We start from the raw sequence: 14891 nt of genomic DNA on the forward strand, positions 1-14891 counted from the left end.
ATCTATTTACCACTTTTTAGTTGTGTGAATTGCATCTCAGTCCTGGCCACATAACATGTCTGTGGGTTCTGCAGTAATTGCTAACATGGGAAAAGTAGTATTAGAGCAGGATTTATGTACTTGAAGTGCTGTAGTGGAAGCAAATACCCAGACCTACGAGGAAAAGCCAGTATCCTGTGGCCTGCTGAGTGCTGTAAACTGTAAGGCAGAAAGGAGTCTTTTGGGTTAACTTGTACTGGGCAAGTGGCTTGTTGAAAATGCCAGGAGAACTCCTTGCCAGCACCCACTACTCGCTGGTTTGAGCTGTGTTGTTCCATCTCATATGGCCACTGCTGCATGGAAGTGAGAGGTATTTCAGATATACAGAATGCTGGGGTAATTAAGTATGCTGTGATTGAGCAAGCTGCATAGCAAACAGCATGAAAGAGCTGCTTGGCATGCTAGGAGGGAAAGAATCAAGGCAGTGTGGAGAGAGCTAATACACAGAGGAAAGATTGGGAGGCAGGACTGGGCAGACCATTAAGGGTAGATCTGCTCAAACAAATTACACTATTTGGAAAGAGAGTTTCCCACTCAGCTGCCTGGGGATATGCAGTCTTTCCATGCTCAGCATTAAGAAAGGGATCTTCTCTAATTGCAAGTGGGAATATTTGCATTTGGAACGACTAGGAGCATTTTGGTTCCTGTGTGCTTCCAGTCCATTACCTGCCTGTTCCTTTTTCAAGTGCAATTGCACTGTACAGCTTGGGAAGAGTGTTGCACACGTGGCCTGTGCCATCACCTCTGGAGGACTTTGGTTTGCAGCTGTTTAGTTTTCCTCTTGAGCTTTTCTGTGCCAGTAGCAGCCGTACACCATCCTTTTAAACTTAATGATCTGACAGCAACGACATGTTGGAATGATATGGTTCCCAGCCTCCCAACAGGAGGTACTTTTCAGTGGCAGCAGTTTGGGTTTTTTCTATCAGAAGATTGCTATAAAAATTATCAGAAAGAGGCACTTTTGTGGCAAAAGAAATGTGTACAGCAAAAAGTCAGAAATAATTAGAAGGTGCAGGGAAAATAACCAATCACAGAATTTCAGGGGCTGGAAGGGATCTTGAAAGATCATCTAGTCCAACCCCCCTGTCAGAGCAGGATCACCTACACCAGATTACACAGGAACACATCCAGGCGAGTTTTGAATATCTCCAGAGAGGGAGACTCCACAACCTCATGGGGCAGCCTGTTCCTGTGCTCTGTCACTCTCACAGCGAAAAAATATTCCCTCATATTTACAAGAAACTTCCTGTACCTCAACTTCTACCCATTGCCCCTTGTCCTGTCATTATAGCCTATCATTTCTTCCACCCTTTACGTATTTATACGCATTGATGATCATTCATCCATTTAGTGATGGAAGAAATGATAGGCTATAATGAGTCGGGAAAGCTTGTCTGTAGGAAAACCACTCTGATGCTTCTGTGGGCTAAATGGGACATGGGAGTATAACTGTAATCAAAGAGTTTGCCTTCACCTACTTTTTCCAGTGATCTGTAGGGACTTTGGCAAGTCAGTTGATCAAGTCTTTCTTTTTTTTTTCCCCCGGAAAGTATTTTTTTAAGATGAGTAATGAGGTTTGTATCAAAGAATGGCTTAGGTTGGAAGGGACCTCAGAGATCCCCCACTCCAACCGCCCTGCCACAGGCAGGGATGCCTCTCAACTAGACTTGGTTGCTCAAGGCCTCATCCAGATTGGCCTTAAACACCCTTGGGGGTCTTTTTATATCAGTTCATTCATTAGTGCAATGAACCAGTAAAGTAACAGAACAGGTGCTGACTTGCTGCTTTGTTAAGTGAAGGTCTTGGGTATAAAGTTTTCTATTTCTCTGTGTGTGTAGTGGTTTGCATATGCAAACCAAACATCTCATTTTTAAATGATTCTTCAGCTTTTAGTAGGATGAGCACTGGAGTGGAAGCTGGGAAAAAAACATGACAATAAGTGTCTAACAATTTCATCTGCACTTGTCCTCCAGAAATGTGAATCTTTCAAATGGTTGGAATAGCATTGCTGGAAGATGCTCAGAGGATGTTCTTGACAGCACCCAGTCCAAAGGACTTTAGTCTTTAAATCCAAAACAGTTGAGCATGTCCTGCCATAGTTATTTCTACAAGGAAGATTCTGGCTCATCTAAAACTCCAGGGATTTTTGCTTAGCTTTTCTCTTTCTTGTTTACTGTCTTGTATCCTAGACATAGCAATGCTTAAAAAGTTTGCTTCCCTAAGAAGGCTACTAAAATGGTATGGTTAAATCATTTAGTGGAAAATCACTTAATACGGCTATTAGCAGACATGTTGTCAGCGTGTTTAGATAAAGACAGCATCAATGTCATCACAGTGTGTGGAGCTTTTCTATTTAAACAAAATTCAGGAAAAGGTAAAAAGAAGAGGAAGGAATTAAAAATGGTGTTAAATAGTATATCTCATTCTGAGTTCACATTACAACTTCTACTGTAGACTCTGTTCTAACTTTAACCCACATCTCTCTTCTTGAAATCCTTTTATACTTTAATTCAACTCGCAGTTAATGAGCTGTGTCTATTGCTTCTATGTTTGTGGGAATGGCAAGTCTACTGTAGAGCTTTAAGTGCTCATTTCTTCAAGGAACAGATTCGAGGGGGGACTGTTAAAAATCATTTGAGGTTTCATTTTCTTACCTGCTTTTGGAAATCTAAGCCTGAACTTTGAAATTACAGCAGGAAGCAAATGCTTTTAATAAAAAATGGATTTTAGTTATGTTTACTTCTTTCCAGTTTCTCCTTACCTATCCCTGTGGCCATTCCTTACTTAACATCATCCTATACATCCCTCAGTGTCACTGAGTTGTGCTTATTTAATCTATTCATTGAAAAATTGAGAGGTGCTTTCACAGGTAGTGATGCATGTAGCCATGTGTGGCTTCACTGTCTGTTCTCAGTTATTAAACCATGGAAAAAATCTTGGTGAAGTTGACTTTGGTGGTTATCTGTATTTGTTTTGTGGGGTTTGACCTTCACTTTCTAGGTAATACAAAAAAAACCCTTTTAAGATAAAAGGATGATTCCTACCTATCCTCGGCACCCTTTGCACACCAGGAAATACCAAGGAGGAGGGCCTTTTTGCTGTCTGCTGTCTGACTGGAGTGCCTAAGTATGTTTATGGCCCTCAGGGTAAAAAATGGTATTTCAAAAAACCCAGACAAAACAGCCAGAGTATTTCCAGATGCATTCAGGACAGAGGACTGGTTCTATCTCTGCAATTCAATACAAAGTTGATGTGCAAAAGTTTTGGTTCACAAATCTTGTGTCCTTTTACTTTAAAAACCTTGATCAAAATCATGCTACCATGAACTGAACTGTGCTTCCTCTGAGAGGCTATCTGAGCAGCAGATTTCCAGCATGTATGAATGATGATACAGTTCTCTCAGCTAATGAATATTCTGGCTTTCCAGATACTTGGAGGATTAGGTCATAGTGCTGGCAGTAGCATTAATTTCTGGTTTGGAGGCTTGTGCTGTGCGAGAGGCACTTAGACTGCCTAATCTCCTGATGCTTTCAAAGGTGCAAAGTAAAATTGTTCTCTAATTGGAATGGTTTTTTTGGAAGGCTTTTTTTGGTATTGTAGTTGAAAGCCCAGTTTCTTTATTTCTGTTTGGTTGGGTTTTGAGATGTATGTTTGTTTTTCTTTTTGCTTCTTCATTGCTCACATGGAGACATTAATGCAGCACAATTGAAATAAAACAGATTTCCAGTTTCCGATTTTTCTTAAACTTTAACTGACTTGCTGTCTTTACAGTGGTTGAGTGCTAAGGGGAAAGAGCTTTTCCTGCTCAGTGAAAGTTAAGGGGGGAAAAAAAAAATCCACCCACAAAATTCCAGTGTTTTGAAGAGAAAGGTGGTGTGTATTGTTTTGTGGAAGTTTAGCTGAAGTGTTGTATTGGTTTATGTATGGATTGAAAATACGTTGTTGGCATTTTGTGTTACTCTCTGGGAAATAAATCTTGATTTCCAGGAAACCTACAGTTGCATAGTTAATGAGGACCTTTGTGTGTGTAATTATACATCAGAAAGGAAATCTTGAGTGTCACACTAAATCGTAGCTCAAAGTGCTCAGCAAGAGTGAGGATGGTGCTGAAGAATGGGCATGATATGCAAGTTAATAGAATCCTAGAATGGCTTGGGTTGGAAGGAACCTTAAAGATCATCTAGTTCCAACCCCCCTGCCATAGGCAGGGATACTTCCCACTGGATCAGGTTGCTCAAGGCCTCATCCAACCTGGCCTTGAACACCTCCAGGGGAGGGGGCATCCACAGTGTCTGGGCAACCTGTTCCAGTGTCTCAGCATTCTAACCCCAAAGAATATCCTCCTAATATCCAGTCTAAATCTACCCTCCTCGAGCTTAAATCCATTCCCCCTCATCCTATCACTACAAGCCCATGTAAAAAGTCCCTTTAAAAAAAGTCCCCATTAGAAGATGCTAAGGGAGTATGCCTGATTGTGGATCCCTGTCCACATGATTATGATGACACCTAAACAGATACTGTGCAAAAATACTGGATTTTTTGGGGGAGGCTGTTTTCCTTCGGTTTGTATGAGTAGCTCAGCTTTCCCAGTGGACTGGCTGCTACAAAGATCTCTGTGAGCCCTGCTTTCAGAATGAGTTCCTTTGAGGAACTCATATTCACATGTACAGTTTTGCAACTTAGCTGTCCTGTCTGAACACTTGCGCGTTGTTGAGGAAGTGGGAGCTGAGAGCTAGTCAGGGCTCAGACTTGCAGAAGACATCCAATATTCAGTGACACATAGCCAGAACTGCTTTATTGCTTGGCTCCAGGGTGTATTACTGTAGGCAAGAAGAGGTGTAGCCTCATTCCCTTTCCCACCTGATAGATTGTTTTCCTCGGGCATGGAGAAGATCGTGTTATTTAATTGCCAAGGAAAAAAAAAACACCTCTACTTTACTCCATATGTCCAAAGAAGAAAAACTTCCTAATTAGTTTTAAATCATGCATGCATGGAGAAAAAAACGTGGTTTGCCTCCTAATACTTTAGACATGCTCCTGTTGTGTAATGCAATTTGATAGTACTGAATTGTTCTCTTGCTTAGAGCCTTGTGTGAACCCTTCTAACCAGCCCTGTTGTATTAATCTTCCCGTGTTGTTACAGTTGCTAGTTACCAAATTAGACTGGCTTGTGGTGTCAGCAATAAAGAACAAAGTCTTTGGGCTTCAGGCAGTGTTTCTTCTCTTTCGTGTTTTTAATGCCTCACATTCTTGTTTGAAGTTAATGAAGAAGTTTCATTCGCACTTTTGTTTCAAACTGCACTTTGATAATGGTGAAAATCAGTGTGCCCACAGTGGGGTTTTTTCTGCTGTTTAGTCCTGTGTGCTCAAAGAGGAAGGAGAACTCAGGAGAGTTTTAAAAAAAAGAGTATTTAAATGGCTATTTTTTAATGCACTTGTAAAGAAAAAGCAGCTGACAATACTTCCCCCCATTCTTCCTCAAGCAGTAGTTGTGGAATATCAAAAAAGCCAACTTTGTTGCTCCAAATGTTCTTTTTCCCTTTCCAGAAAAGGACATTCAATGCAAAATGTCTTGAGCATATGCTGTGTAGCAGCTTGTCCTGCTGTCTGAGTCCAAAATTTCCTCAATTTACTGATCTTTTAGTGTAAAACCCTTATCTGTCAAGCTCAACTCACATGAAACCACTTTAAAAGCAGTCAACTGTCGTTACTGAGCTAATCATATGTTATCATATGCTCAAATAAATTGGGCTGCATGTCTTCCAAAAAGCACACCAATGAAGTCTGCTTTTGCTCTTGCTTGCCTACTATCTGCATTCCCTCAGGCTTCTCAGGAGTTTGCACTGCCAAGAAAAAAGAGTTGGCCTGTTCAGAAAATGGTTTCTGATGCTCCTATTTTGAAAAGTTTTTTTCATCCTAATGATAGGGTAATCAGCAGTTTTTGGGAGCTTGAGAATGTTGGGGAAATGACAATTTATACAGCAGCCATAAATTCAGGCAGTTTTGGGACTGCTCAGCATGCAGGGGGAAAAAAAAGTCATGGAAACTCGGAATTATCTGTGCTTGTGGCCAAGTGCAATGAAACTTAGGAACTTGCTACATGACTTATCTAGATTAATTTTCTGCAGACGATTGCAACATACACAGTGGCAGATTTTATTATGTCATTGTTTCTGTTTCTAGCCTTGCTCCAACCCAACAAAAGCAGAAGTATCTGAAAGAAAATACTGGGAGGAGAAAGAAGGAAATGGCAACTACATTTTTTTTTCCCCAAGCTAGCTCTGTAGGATTCTGTGAACCACTCTTTATGTACTATTTAAAAAAAAAAAAAAGACAAACCAAACCTTTAAACCTGCATCATTTACACTTGAAATTAGAGCACACAGTTGCCATATTGAAATTCTGAACTAGAAATTGCTTCATTTGGCAATAGATTTAACGAGTAAATTTGTCACCTTTCTCACTTTTGATAGTCCTGTTGTGTGATTATTTTTTTTTTGTGCATCTGCACTGTTTTAGAGGTATTACTGCAGAAATTGTAGATGATTGGGCTGGTTTACAGGTGCTCTTCATCCTAAACTCCCTGAAAACAATCAGTTGGCTATGTGTGGTGCTGCTGGTGGTGTTCCCTGCTGCCTTTGCTTGCCCTCGGAAATGGCATCGGCAAGAAGCTAAGCTGAAAGCAGTCATCTCATGCGATGTGGTAGAGTCTTTCTGTAAGACAGCATGGAAAAAAAAATGGCCTGCATGTGCAGTTTTAGTTCTGCAAACTATTTAACAGACTACTACAAGGAAATCGGAGGCTTAAATCAGCAGGGGAGTTTTGTCATTTGTATTTCCCTTGGATATATAGACCCTTGTCAGTGCTGGAGCAGTTTGCTGTCTGCTCAGGGCCAGTAGGCTTTTTGTCTGTTGAGTGCTCTGTTGTTGGTCCATGTCAGCATTTCCTCCAGATGATCCTCTGCTTTGATGTTGCTTCCCACTTTGTGTGCAAGTCACAACCGTGTCTTGTTTCTGGATTGTGTTAGAGTTGGCTCGTCCTCACTGTTTGTTGCAAAGCAGACGTATGGCAGCAAAGGGACCCTGACAAGTAATGCCTTCAGCTGCAGCGTGAGTCCCTAATAGCTGCTGTGTGCTGTCAGACTGGGAGAGACTGCAGAATTTACTGGTTTTTCCCTTGTCCCTGCAGAAAAGGTGTTTGATGTGACTTTCATGTGAACAAATCTTGTGAAAAGTCTCTCCTTGGAATACTAAGACTTAAATTTATTTTGAATATTTCTTTAAAGCTGCACTCTGCCAACACATCCATGTGCAAATGGAGTATTTGTTCATCCAGCAGTTGCTGGCAGTGATCATGTGAAGATGTTTCCATTTTTGCCTTCTTCTTTCTCACTCCATGCATATTATAGTTGATAATAACGTGGTTGATTTCCTTTCTGTATTAAATACTCAAAAGCTCTCAGTGTTACAGCTTCATGGAAATTACTGTGGATTTTGCAGTATCTATCTCATGTAGCCGAGAATGTGGTTTTGGCTTGCAGTAGGGCAGATCAAGCATCCTTGACAAAACCAGTGCTGTGCTGGACGGCATCTGAGGGTGTACTCTGAAGCACTGTGGCCATCACGATGTACTTCTAGTGTTACTAGAAGATTTTGCCCCTAGGTGTTTTTCAGATTGCACATGACTTTGAAACTGTTGGAGATTTGCAGCATTTGTTGGACTTTGCATCTGTTTTTTCCACCATTTGGTTTGGATAAAATCACACTCTTCAGGGAAAACAGTTTGGCTTTGATACTTCGTAGCAGCGATGCAGCTTGGATGAGAAGATTGTAAAATCTCCCTCGACTCATAGCAGTGTCAGTTCTTGACAGATACAGCAAAACTGCAGTCAACATTTGTTCTGTTGCTTCCAAAAAAAAAAAAGTCTTGGAGACTAGAGAGGGTCTAGTCTAAAGTGCAGTAAGCAAAACATGCATTGCTTTTGATGTTTGTGCTTTTCAGATGTGACAAAACTTTGGATGAGTGTGTTCAGCACTTTGAATTAATCTCCTTCACAGAGTTTCACTGCCAAAGCTAGTTTTAGTGGGGTATACTTTTGTTTACAGCACTACAGCTGATGCTTGTCAGCTATCTCACTGCAATATCCCCAGCATAGACAAGGATTGGCAAATGTATCTGAGAAGCAAATCCAAACTTGCCTTTCCACTTAACCTCCCTGCGTCACAGTCTAGTCTATCATGCACAGCAAGATGTTGCATGATGCCACTTAAAAATCTCTACTTTTATGAAAAAAAGCATAAAGTGTAAGGGCAGGAAAACTTGGCAGGAAGGGGTGGTTTGTTAGGTGCAAGTAAGCTGTTGAGTTTTGGGGGTTTTGTTTGGCTTCGTGTTGCTAAACGGAAAAGCAAAAGAGGTCTCTGCTGGCATTTATGGTGACCTTGGACTGAACATCGTCAGGAATCCTGGGATGTTGGCATTTTCTTCTAACTGCTGAATTGCCTGTGTGTAGCATTTCAGAGTGAGCATTTTGGATTGCACTGCAGCCAGCTATGATGAAACTAAAATAACCATATTAAAAATTAAGAAGCAGAGCTGGCTTTCAAATGATTTGGCCATCAGAAATGAGCAAGATTGTGGAACTGTTCAAACTGTGAATGCATTATTCCCGTTTCTGTTGTATCTGTTCACTTGGAGTTAAAGTAGTAAACGTCCAAGCCTTGTGTTCTGTTTCACGACTAACACTGGCTTGAGTCAGATGGTCTTGAGTGAAATCAGTGCAATTGTTTAACTTTGTCAGTGCTTTCCAATTTTACTTTTTTTTTAAATATAGTCCTAGACTTACTGGAAATTGTGACTTGTAGCTCAGCTGTCCCTTCCAGCCAAAACTATCCTGCATTCCTGTGATTCTGTCAAATAAACTTTCCAGTGGGAACCACATGATGACCTACCCAGCTGGTTTCTACCTATGGCCTAATCAGGTCTTACAGCTGCTTCCCCAGAGATGCAGGATGATGAGATCTGGTTTCTTTTATGTCCATATTGAGTAGCAGCTACATGTGATCTGGTGTTGGCAAGGCTGATCACTTGAGGGTAGTTCTGAACATAGTGAACACATCGTGTGCAGCTAAAACGTGTTCTTCATTAAAACTCTCGATGAGCTTTGTGTTTACATTGCCTTTGTGAAAGCTGAGGTATCATGTGGTATTTGTTAATTTCTACAAAAGCTGTCTATTTTTCTTTCTTTGTGAGATCATCTCAGTCTCCAGTCTCATCTCATGGTGCTCCAAGCTGCAATAACCAGTGGATTAGTGTCAGGGGGCTGTTAATTTATTGCAAGCCCAGATGACCATCTGCATGAATGAGAATTATAGTCATGGCTTTCACTTCTGTGGTGCCAAGTAATCGTAAACATCCTTTCTAGCTTTGTCTTACTCTACAGAAAAGAAAGTAGGGAAACAGTCAGTTAATAGAAACTAGTCCAATAAATGTTAGTAGGAATTTTTTTTCCATTTGTTGAGAATGGTCTCTGCATAGAGAGGTTGTGTTATGTGCACATAATGGTGTCAAGAGCTACATGCTGTCTTGGTGCAAAAACTGATTTCACAGTCTTCTATGTAACCGACTGGTTTGGGCCTTAAGAGAGCTACAAGAGGAATGTTAATGGCTTCTCAGGTTGATGTTTTTACGTTTGAAGAAGTGTGTGTGTGTATTGTGGCTGTTGAGGCTGTGCCTTTAAGGAAGGGGCACACTGGCTAAATGTTTATAAAATATTTTGGTATTCTAAACGAATTTCATTGGCCAAGTAATTGTGGGAGGTGAGGATAGTCCCAGTGCAGCTGGAACTTTCTCTCAGTCTTCCTTCCTTCACTGTCCCTTTCAGCTGGATCTGCTTCTGGGATTCTGGCCAACTAAGATAAGATACCAACTCCTGTGCCAGGCCTTTCTTCCTTTCCTGCCCTGTTAACCATCCACATCTCTTTTCTACTTCTTTTGGGGGAGAAGGGAGGTAGGGGGGTGAAGGGGGCACAGGGGGAAGCCCCCTCTGGGGGGGGTCTGGTTTCTGATTGAGTTTATTTGCTGTATATTCCTGTATATATTGTAAAATACCTGTATTTGTTGTGTTACACATAATCTGTTTCCTTGTAAAATATACTCTCATTTCTCCAACTGGGTTTAGCCGTGGTCTCTTTCTCAGTGGGGGAGGGAAAGCAGAGCTTTTCCTTTCAAACCACCACATGTATACATACAAATTTGAAAACATATTTTTGTATATATTTTGCTTGAAATGTTCTTCCTAATGCTGCTTGAGTGAGCTGGTTCACAGTCCCTTAAGGAACTGAGGAAAGACTGTAGTGAAACGTCAGTTTGGTGACTTAGAAATGCTAGGAGCTTTGGTTTTGTGTAATTTCCTGACAGTTTGAACCAGGTGACACAGTAGTGCTGGAGGTTTTTTTTACTTCTGCCTCTTCCCTTTGCCTAATATGGAGTCTAACACTTTGAATCATAGAATCAAGCAGGCTGGAAAAGACCTGAGAGATCATCAAGTCCAACCTAATACCTAACACCTCCTGACAACGAAACCATGGCTCCAAGTGCCACATCCAAGCCTTTTTTGAACACCTCCACCACCTCCCTAGGCAGCACATTCCAATGGCAAATCTCTCTTTCTGGGAAGAACTTTCTCCTCACCTCCAGCCTAAGCTTCCCTTGGTGCAGCTTGAGACTGTGTCCTCTTGTTATGGTGCTGGTGGCCTGGGAGAAGAGGCCAACCTCTGCCTGTCAACAACCTCCCTTCAGGTAGTTGTAGACAGCAATAAGGACTCCCCCGAGCCTCCTCTTCTAAACAACCCCAGCTCCCTCAGCCTCTCCTTACTTTTGCAGTGCTTCCTAGGATTAGTACACTCCCACCTGAGAGCAATGCTTAAATAGAAATTGTGTGATGTTGTACTTGTTCCAGTTTTGGCAGTGACATTTGGAATGTAAGTTGGTTTTGATGCTAAGTGTGAAAAAATAAAATGTGCACTGAGCCAGTGAAATCTCTGTTTCAGAAATTTCTGTAACTACATTCATCTAAGTGAGAAAATTGAGTGTGAGCTCATGTATGGACCAGTCACTCGGGTGGTTAATGTTGATCAAGTGCTTGCATGCAGTGCAGTTGCTTGATCATGCTTAAGGGCTTGTTATTTTTACTGTACACCTATACATTTAGAATAGAATAGAATAAACCAGGTTGGAAGAGACCTTCGAGATCATCATGTCCAACCTATCATCCAACACTACCCAATCAACTAAACCATGCAACCAAGCATCCTGTCAAGCCTCGCCCTGAACACCCCCAGCGACAGCGACCCCACCACCTCCCCAGGCAGCCCATTCCAGTGGGCAGTCACTCTCTCTGTGTAAAACTTCCTCCTAACCTCCAGCCTAAACCTCCCCTGATGCAGCCTGAGACAGTGCCCTCTTGTTCTGGTACTGGTTGCCTGGGAGAAGAGACCAACCTCTGCCTCACTACAACCTCCCTTCAGGTAGTTGTAGAGAGCAATAAGGTCACCTCTCAGTCTCCTCCTTTCCAGGCTAAGCAACCCCAGCTCCCTCAATCTCTCCTCATAGGGCTTGTGCTCCAAGCCCCTCACCAACCTTGTTGCCCTTGTTTGCTGCAGTGTCCAGCAATTGTATGTAGGTTCAGTAGTTTCTCAGATAATCTATTTAAAAATCAAATGAAAGGTGTTCCTTTTATCATCTGATCGCCTCGCAAAGTGCCTAGAATTCTGTCTGGGAATCCTTGAAGCTGTGTATCAGTCAAAAAGAAGAAAACAATGTGTACGTGGAGAGCAACAAAACAGTGTGAGCTTTGGATGACCAATTTTGCTTCTAGTTTTCCTTCCCTGCATTGTGAGAAATACTGGGAAAGGAACATATGGAACAGACAACAATCTTTTTCTTCCTTTTTTACCCCAACCCATCCTTCATTCCAGGTGCAAGGGGAAACAAATGTTTAAAAACCAACCCCCCAAGCAATCTATTAGTTTGTGAACTGCTTATTTGATAAGAATGCTTATATACTTGTATTAATGAATAGTGTCTCTGTGCTCAAAAATTGAGCAAGGTCTAATTCAAAGGCGTAACTGTTACTTACTTTTAGTAGGATATGGTTAAAAGGCTGTCTTAAATCCAGTCTTTGATTGTACACATTATGGGTTTTGTTTCAGTACATGCCAGTTTTACTTCAGACTCCATAGGCTTAAAGCCATATTCAAGATTTGCAAACTTGGGATGGATGGATGGATTGTAGCAGCTATGATGGCTGCTGAGGGATATATAGGATTTTCTTACAAGTCTCAGACCAGGTCTTCAATTCTCTGGCTTTTATTTACTTCGTTCCTCTTAGGTTGTGTATCATTGTGAACAATGGCGCCCTTCTTACGGATATCTTTCAACTCATTTGAGCTGGGACCTGTACAGAATCAAGGGGAACAACTGCAGCCTTTCTGTGCTATCAAGATGAAGGAGGCATTGACTACAGGTGAGGTTACAAATGGTGGTGCTTTTCTGAGTGTGAATGAGTTTTTGAGAAATCCTGCAATCCCTTCTAGTCTGTGAATGGTGGTGAGTCCTGCTGTTCCTGTCCTGCCAAGCATTTCACCATGAGTTCTTCTTTCAGAATGGAAGAAATAGCAATGACTTTTGTCTCTGTCCCCACCTTAAAACAAGACTTCCTTCTTAGTGCTTTCTTGTCTTGTGGTCAGAGTGCTCAGCACTTGGTAGGGCGAAGTCTAAGCTTTCTTGGTTTGCCACCACCACACAACAATTCACAAAGTATGTGGTGAAGCAGCTGATGTGTCACTTTTGCATGGGTTAAGGTGAGTTGTGAGTTTTGCATGACAGAAGTTGTCAAATGTTAAATAAAACGTTATTCTCTCCTGTTCCCAAGTAACAAACTGGACTGGCAGAAGCTCTGATGCTTCTGCAAGCCCTGAATTATTGGCAGAGGTTCTGCAAAAGGGTGCCATTTCTCATATTCCCAAGGATGCCTCCTGAGGCTTGCCTTTTTGCTGAAGGGGTTTGGCTTTAGCCATCCAAAACAAATAGGCTAGTGTAAAAGCCTTGCTGTGTGGACAGCCTGGTTTTAATTCTCCCTCACCTTTATCACCTGCCCTAATAATTACCTAATCATGTTTTATTTGATCTTTCCCTATATATTTTCACCATAATATTTCCAAATTGTCCATATTTAAGAATACCAAGTATGGGGCTCTGGAAATAGGTTTGCACTGCTGACAATCTGAGCGGTGGGTTTTTTTGCGTTCTGCAGAGTTCCCTAAATTAAAGCTAAAAGCTTTTGACTGAGTAGAGGAGAAATGCTGAAGTTTGTGTTGCAATGGAGGAGGTTCTCAGGTGGCCATTTGTGAGTGTTTCAGAGTGGCCTTTGGCAAGGCCTGCCTGTCACAGCTGTAATTTGTAATGCTGCCGTTGGCAGGCATTCCCTAATAAAGCAGCACAACAGCACTACTCACGACTCTCCTTTGGATGGCTCAGCACAACTGAGTGAGGAGTGTATCAAGCAAGCTAGTATTGAATGAGCACAACCTTAGCCTTCAGTTTCCAGGCAGACATTTAAGTAATAAGTATTTAATTCTTCCTTTGTCAATGTGAGTGTAAATTCTATTGCCAGTTTTAGAAGACAGGCCACACTGCAGCTTCCTGGGGAAGGGTCCAGCTATTGAACGTGCTTTGCTGCTGCTGTGATACCATAAGGGGAGGCTGCACACTTAGTGGGGAAAATCGGTCATTCAGAGCTGGGGAGGCACAGGGAAGTCACTTCTATTGCAGCAAGTGATCTGGATAAGCAGCAGAAATTGTGCAGAATGTACTAAATTACATTCAGTTACCTGAGAAAAAAATGGACAATAATTGGCTTTGCAGCAAGTCACAGAGAAAAACAGGGGAGGTGGCGTTGTGTGGCCAGAGTCAGAGTGAAGAGCTGGATTTGGATGCATAGGGGGAAGCACCATTTTGAATGTGTTGGTGGGACTACTGGAAGACCCAGATTTGGAAATGAGCTAAAGCTGATTCTAGATCATGCACTCACCAGTTGTTTTCTGTGCCTGAGACAGGGAGAGGAAAACATTAGCTTAACTGGTAGCAAGAGAGACTAAGCTGTGCATTAGGGAAAAAAATCCATCTGAAAAGAAGAGCAAAGCACTGTGAAACTCTTAAGGAAGGATTCTGTGGAGATTCTCATATGGGAGGCTAGACAAATGTTATTAAAAAAAATTACCCTTTTTTTTGAGGTCCTTTAAGCTTTTTCCTTATTCTTCAACTGTATACACAAGGTCTACATGTGCTAGAGAGGGCAGATAAGCCCTTGTAATATCCTTTAAAAGGTAGCGATCATGAGAGGCAGAGCACAATGCTAAGGACAGTGAGTTATGAATAGAAGTGAAATGTTTGGTTTACTTGGAAGTAGATTAATGAAATGTGGAGCCTTTAATCTCTCAGCCACCAGTTTCAATTTCACCAGGGTCAGTGTAAGACACATCTTAATTTGTTTTATATAGTAGTAGGTACTCACTGTGCTCAGACAGCACATCATGGATTTATACCAGAAAGGAGCCATGTAAATATTCTCTGTCAAGTTGTGACTGACTAAACCAGCTTCTGGATTCCAGAGTGGGAATTGCCTCTCCTGGTCTTTCTGGCTGCATGTTAACATCTTCACTGCTTTTGCATGTCCTGTTTGTCAGAATGTTTTGCCTTCCAACTCATGTTTGAACTCAATATTTAGACTTGGTCCCAACCAAAGCACAAGAGGTAGTAAATCTGCTTTAGGTTTCAGTACAAGGATTCCCTT

General features: G+C 41.7%; 1 protein-coding gene across 1 annotated transcript in view; it reads left to right on the top strand.

Moving 5' to 3' along the window:
- The window catches only part of PRKCD (protein kinase C delta), a 76623-nt gene that overhangs the window by 26800 nt on the left and 34932 nt on the right, over nucleotides 1-14891 (top strand). The window contains exon 2 of the mRNA XM_054167392.1: nucleotides 12429-12563. Within this exon, the coding sequence (XP_054023367.1) occupies nucleotides 12449-12563 (115 nt within the window). The 5' untranslated portion in view covers nucleotides 12429-12448. The remainder of the gene's footprint in view (nucleotides 1-12428; nucleotides 12564-14891) is intronic.

The sequence above is a fragment of the Dryobates pubescens genome, chromosome 1 (assembly GCF_014839835.1).
Source record: "Dryobates pubescens isolate bDryPub1 chromosome 1, bDryPub1.pri, whole genome shotgun sequence".
Lineage (NCBI taxonomy): Eukaryota > Metazoa > Chordata > Aves > Piciformes > Picidae > Dryobates > Dryobates pubescens.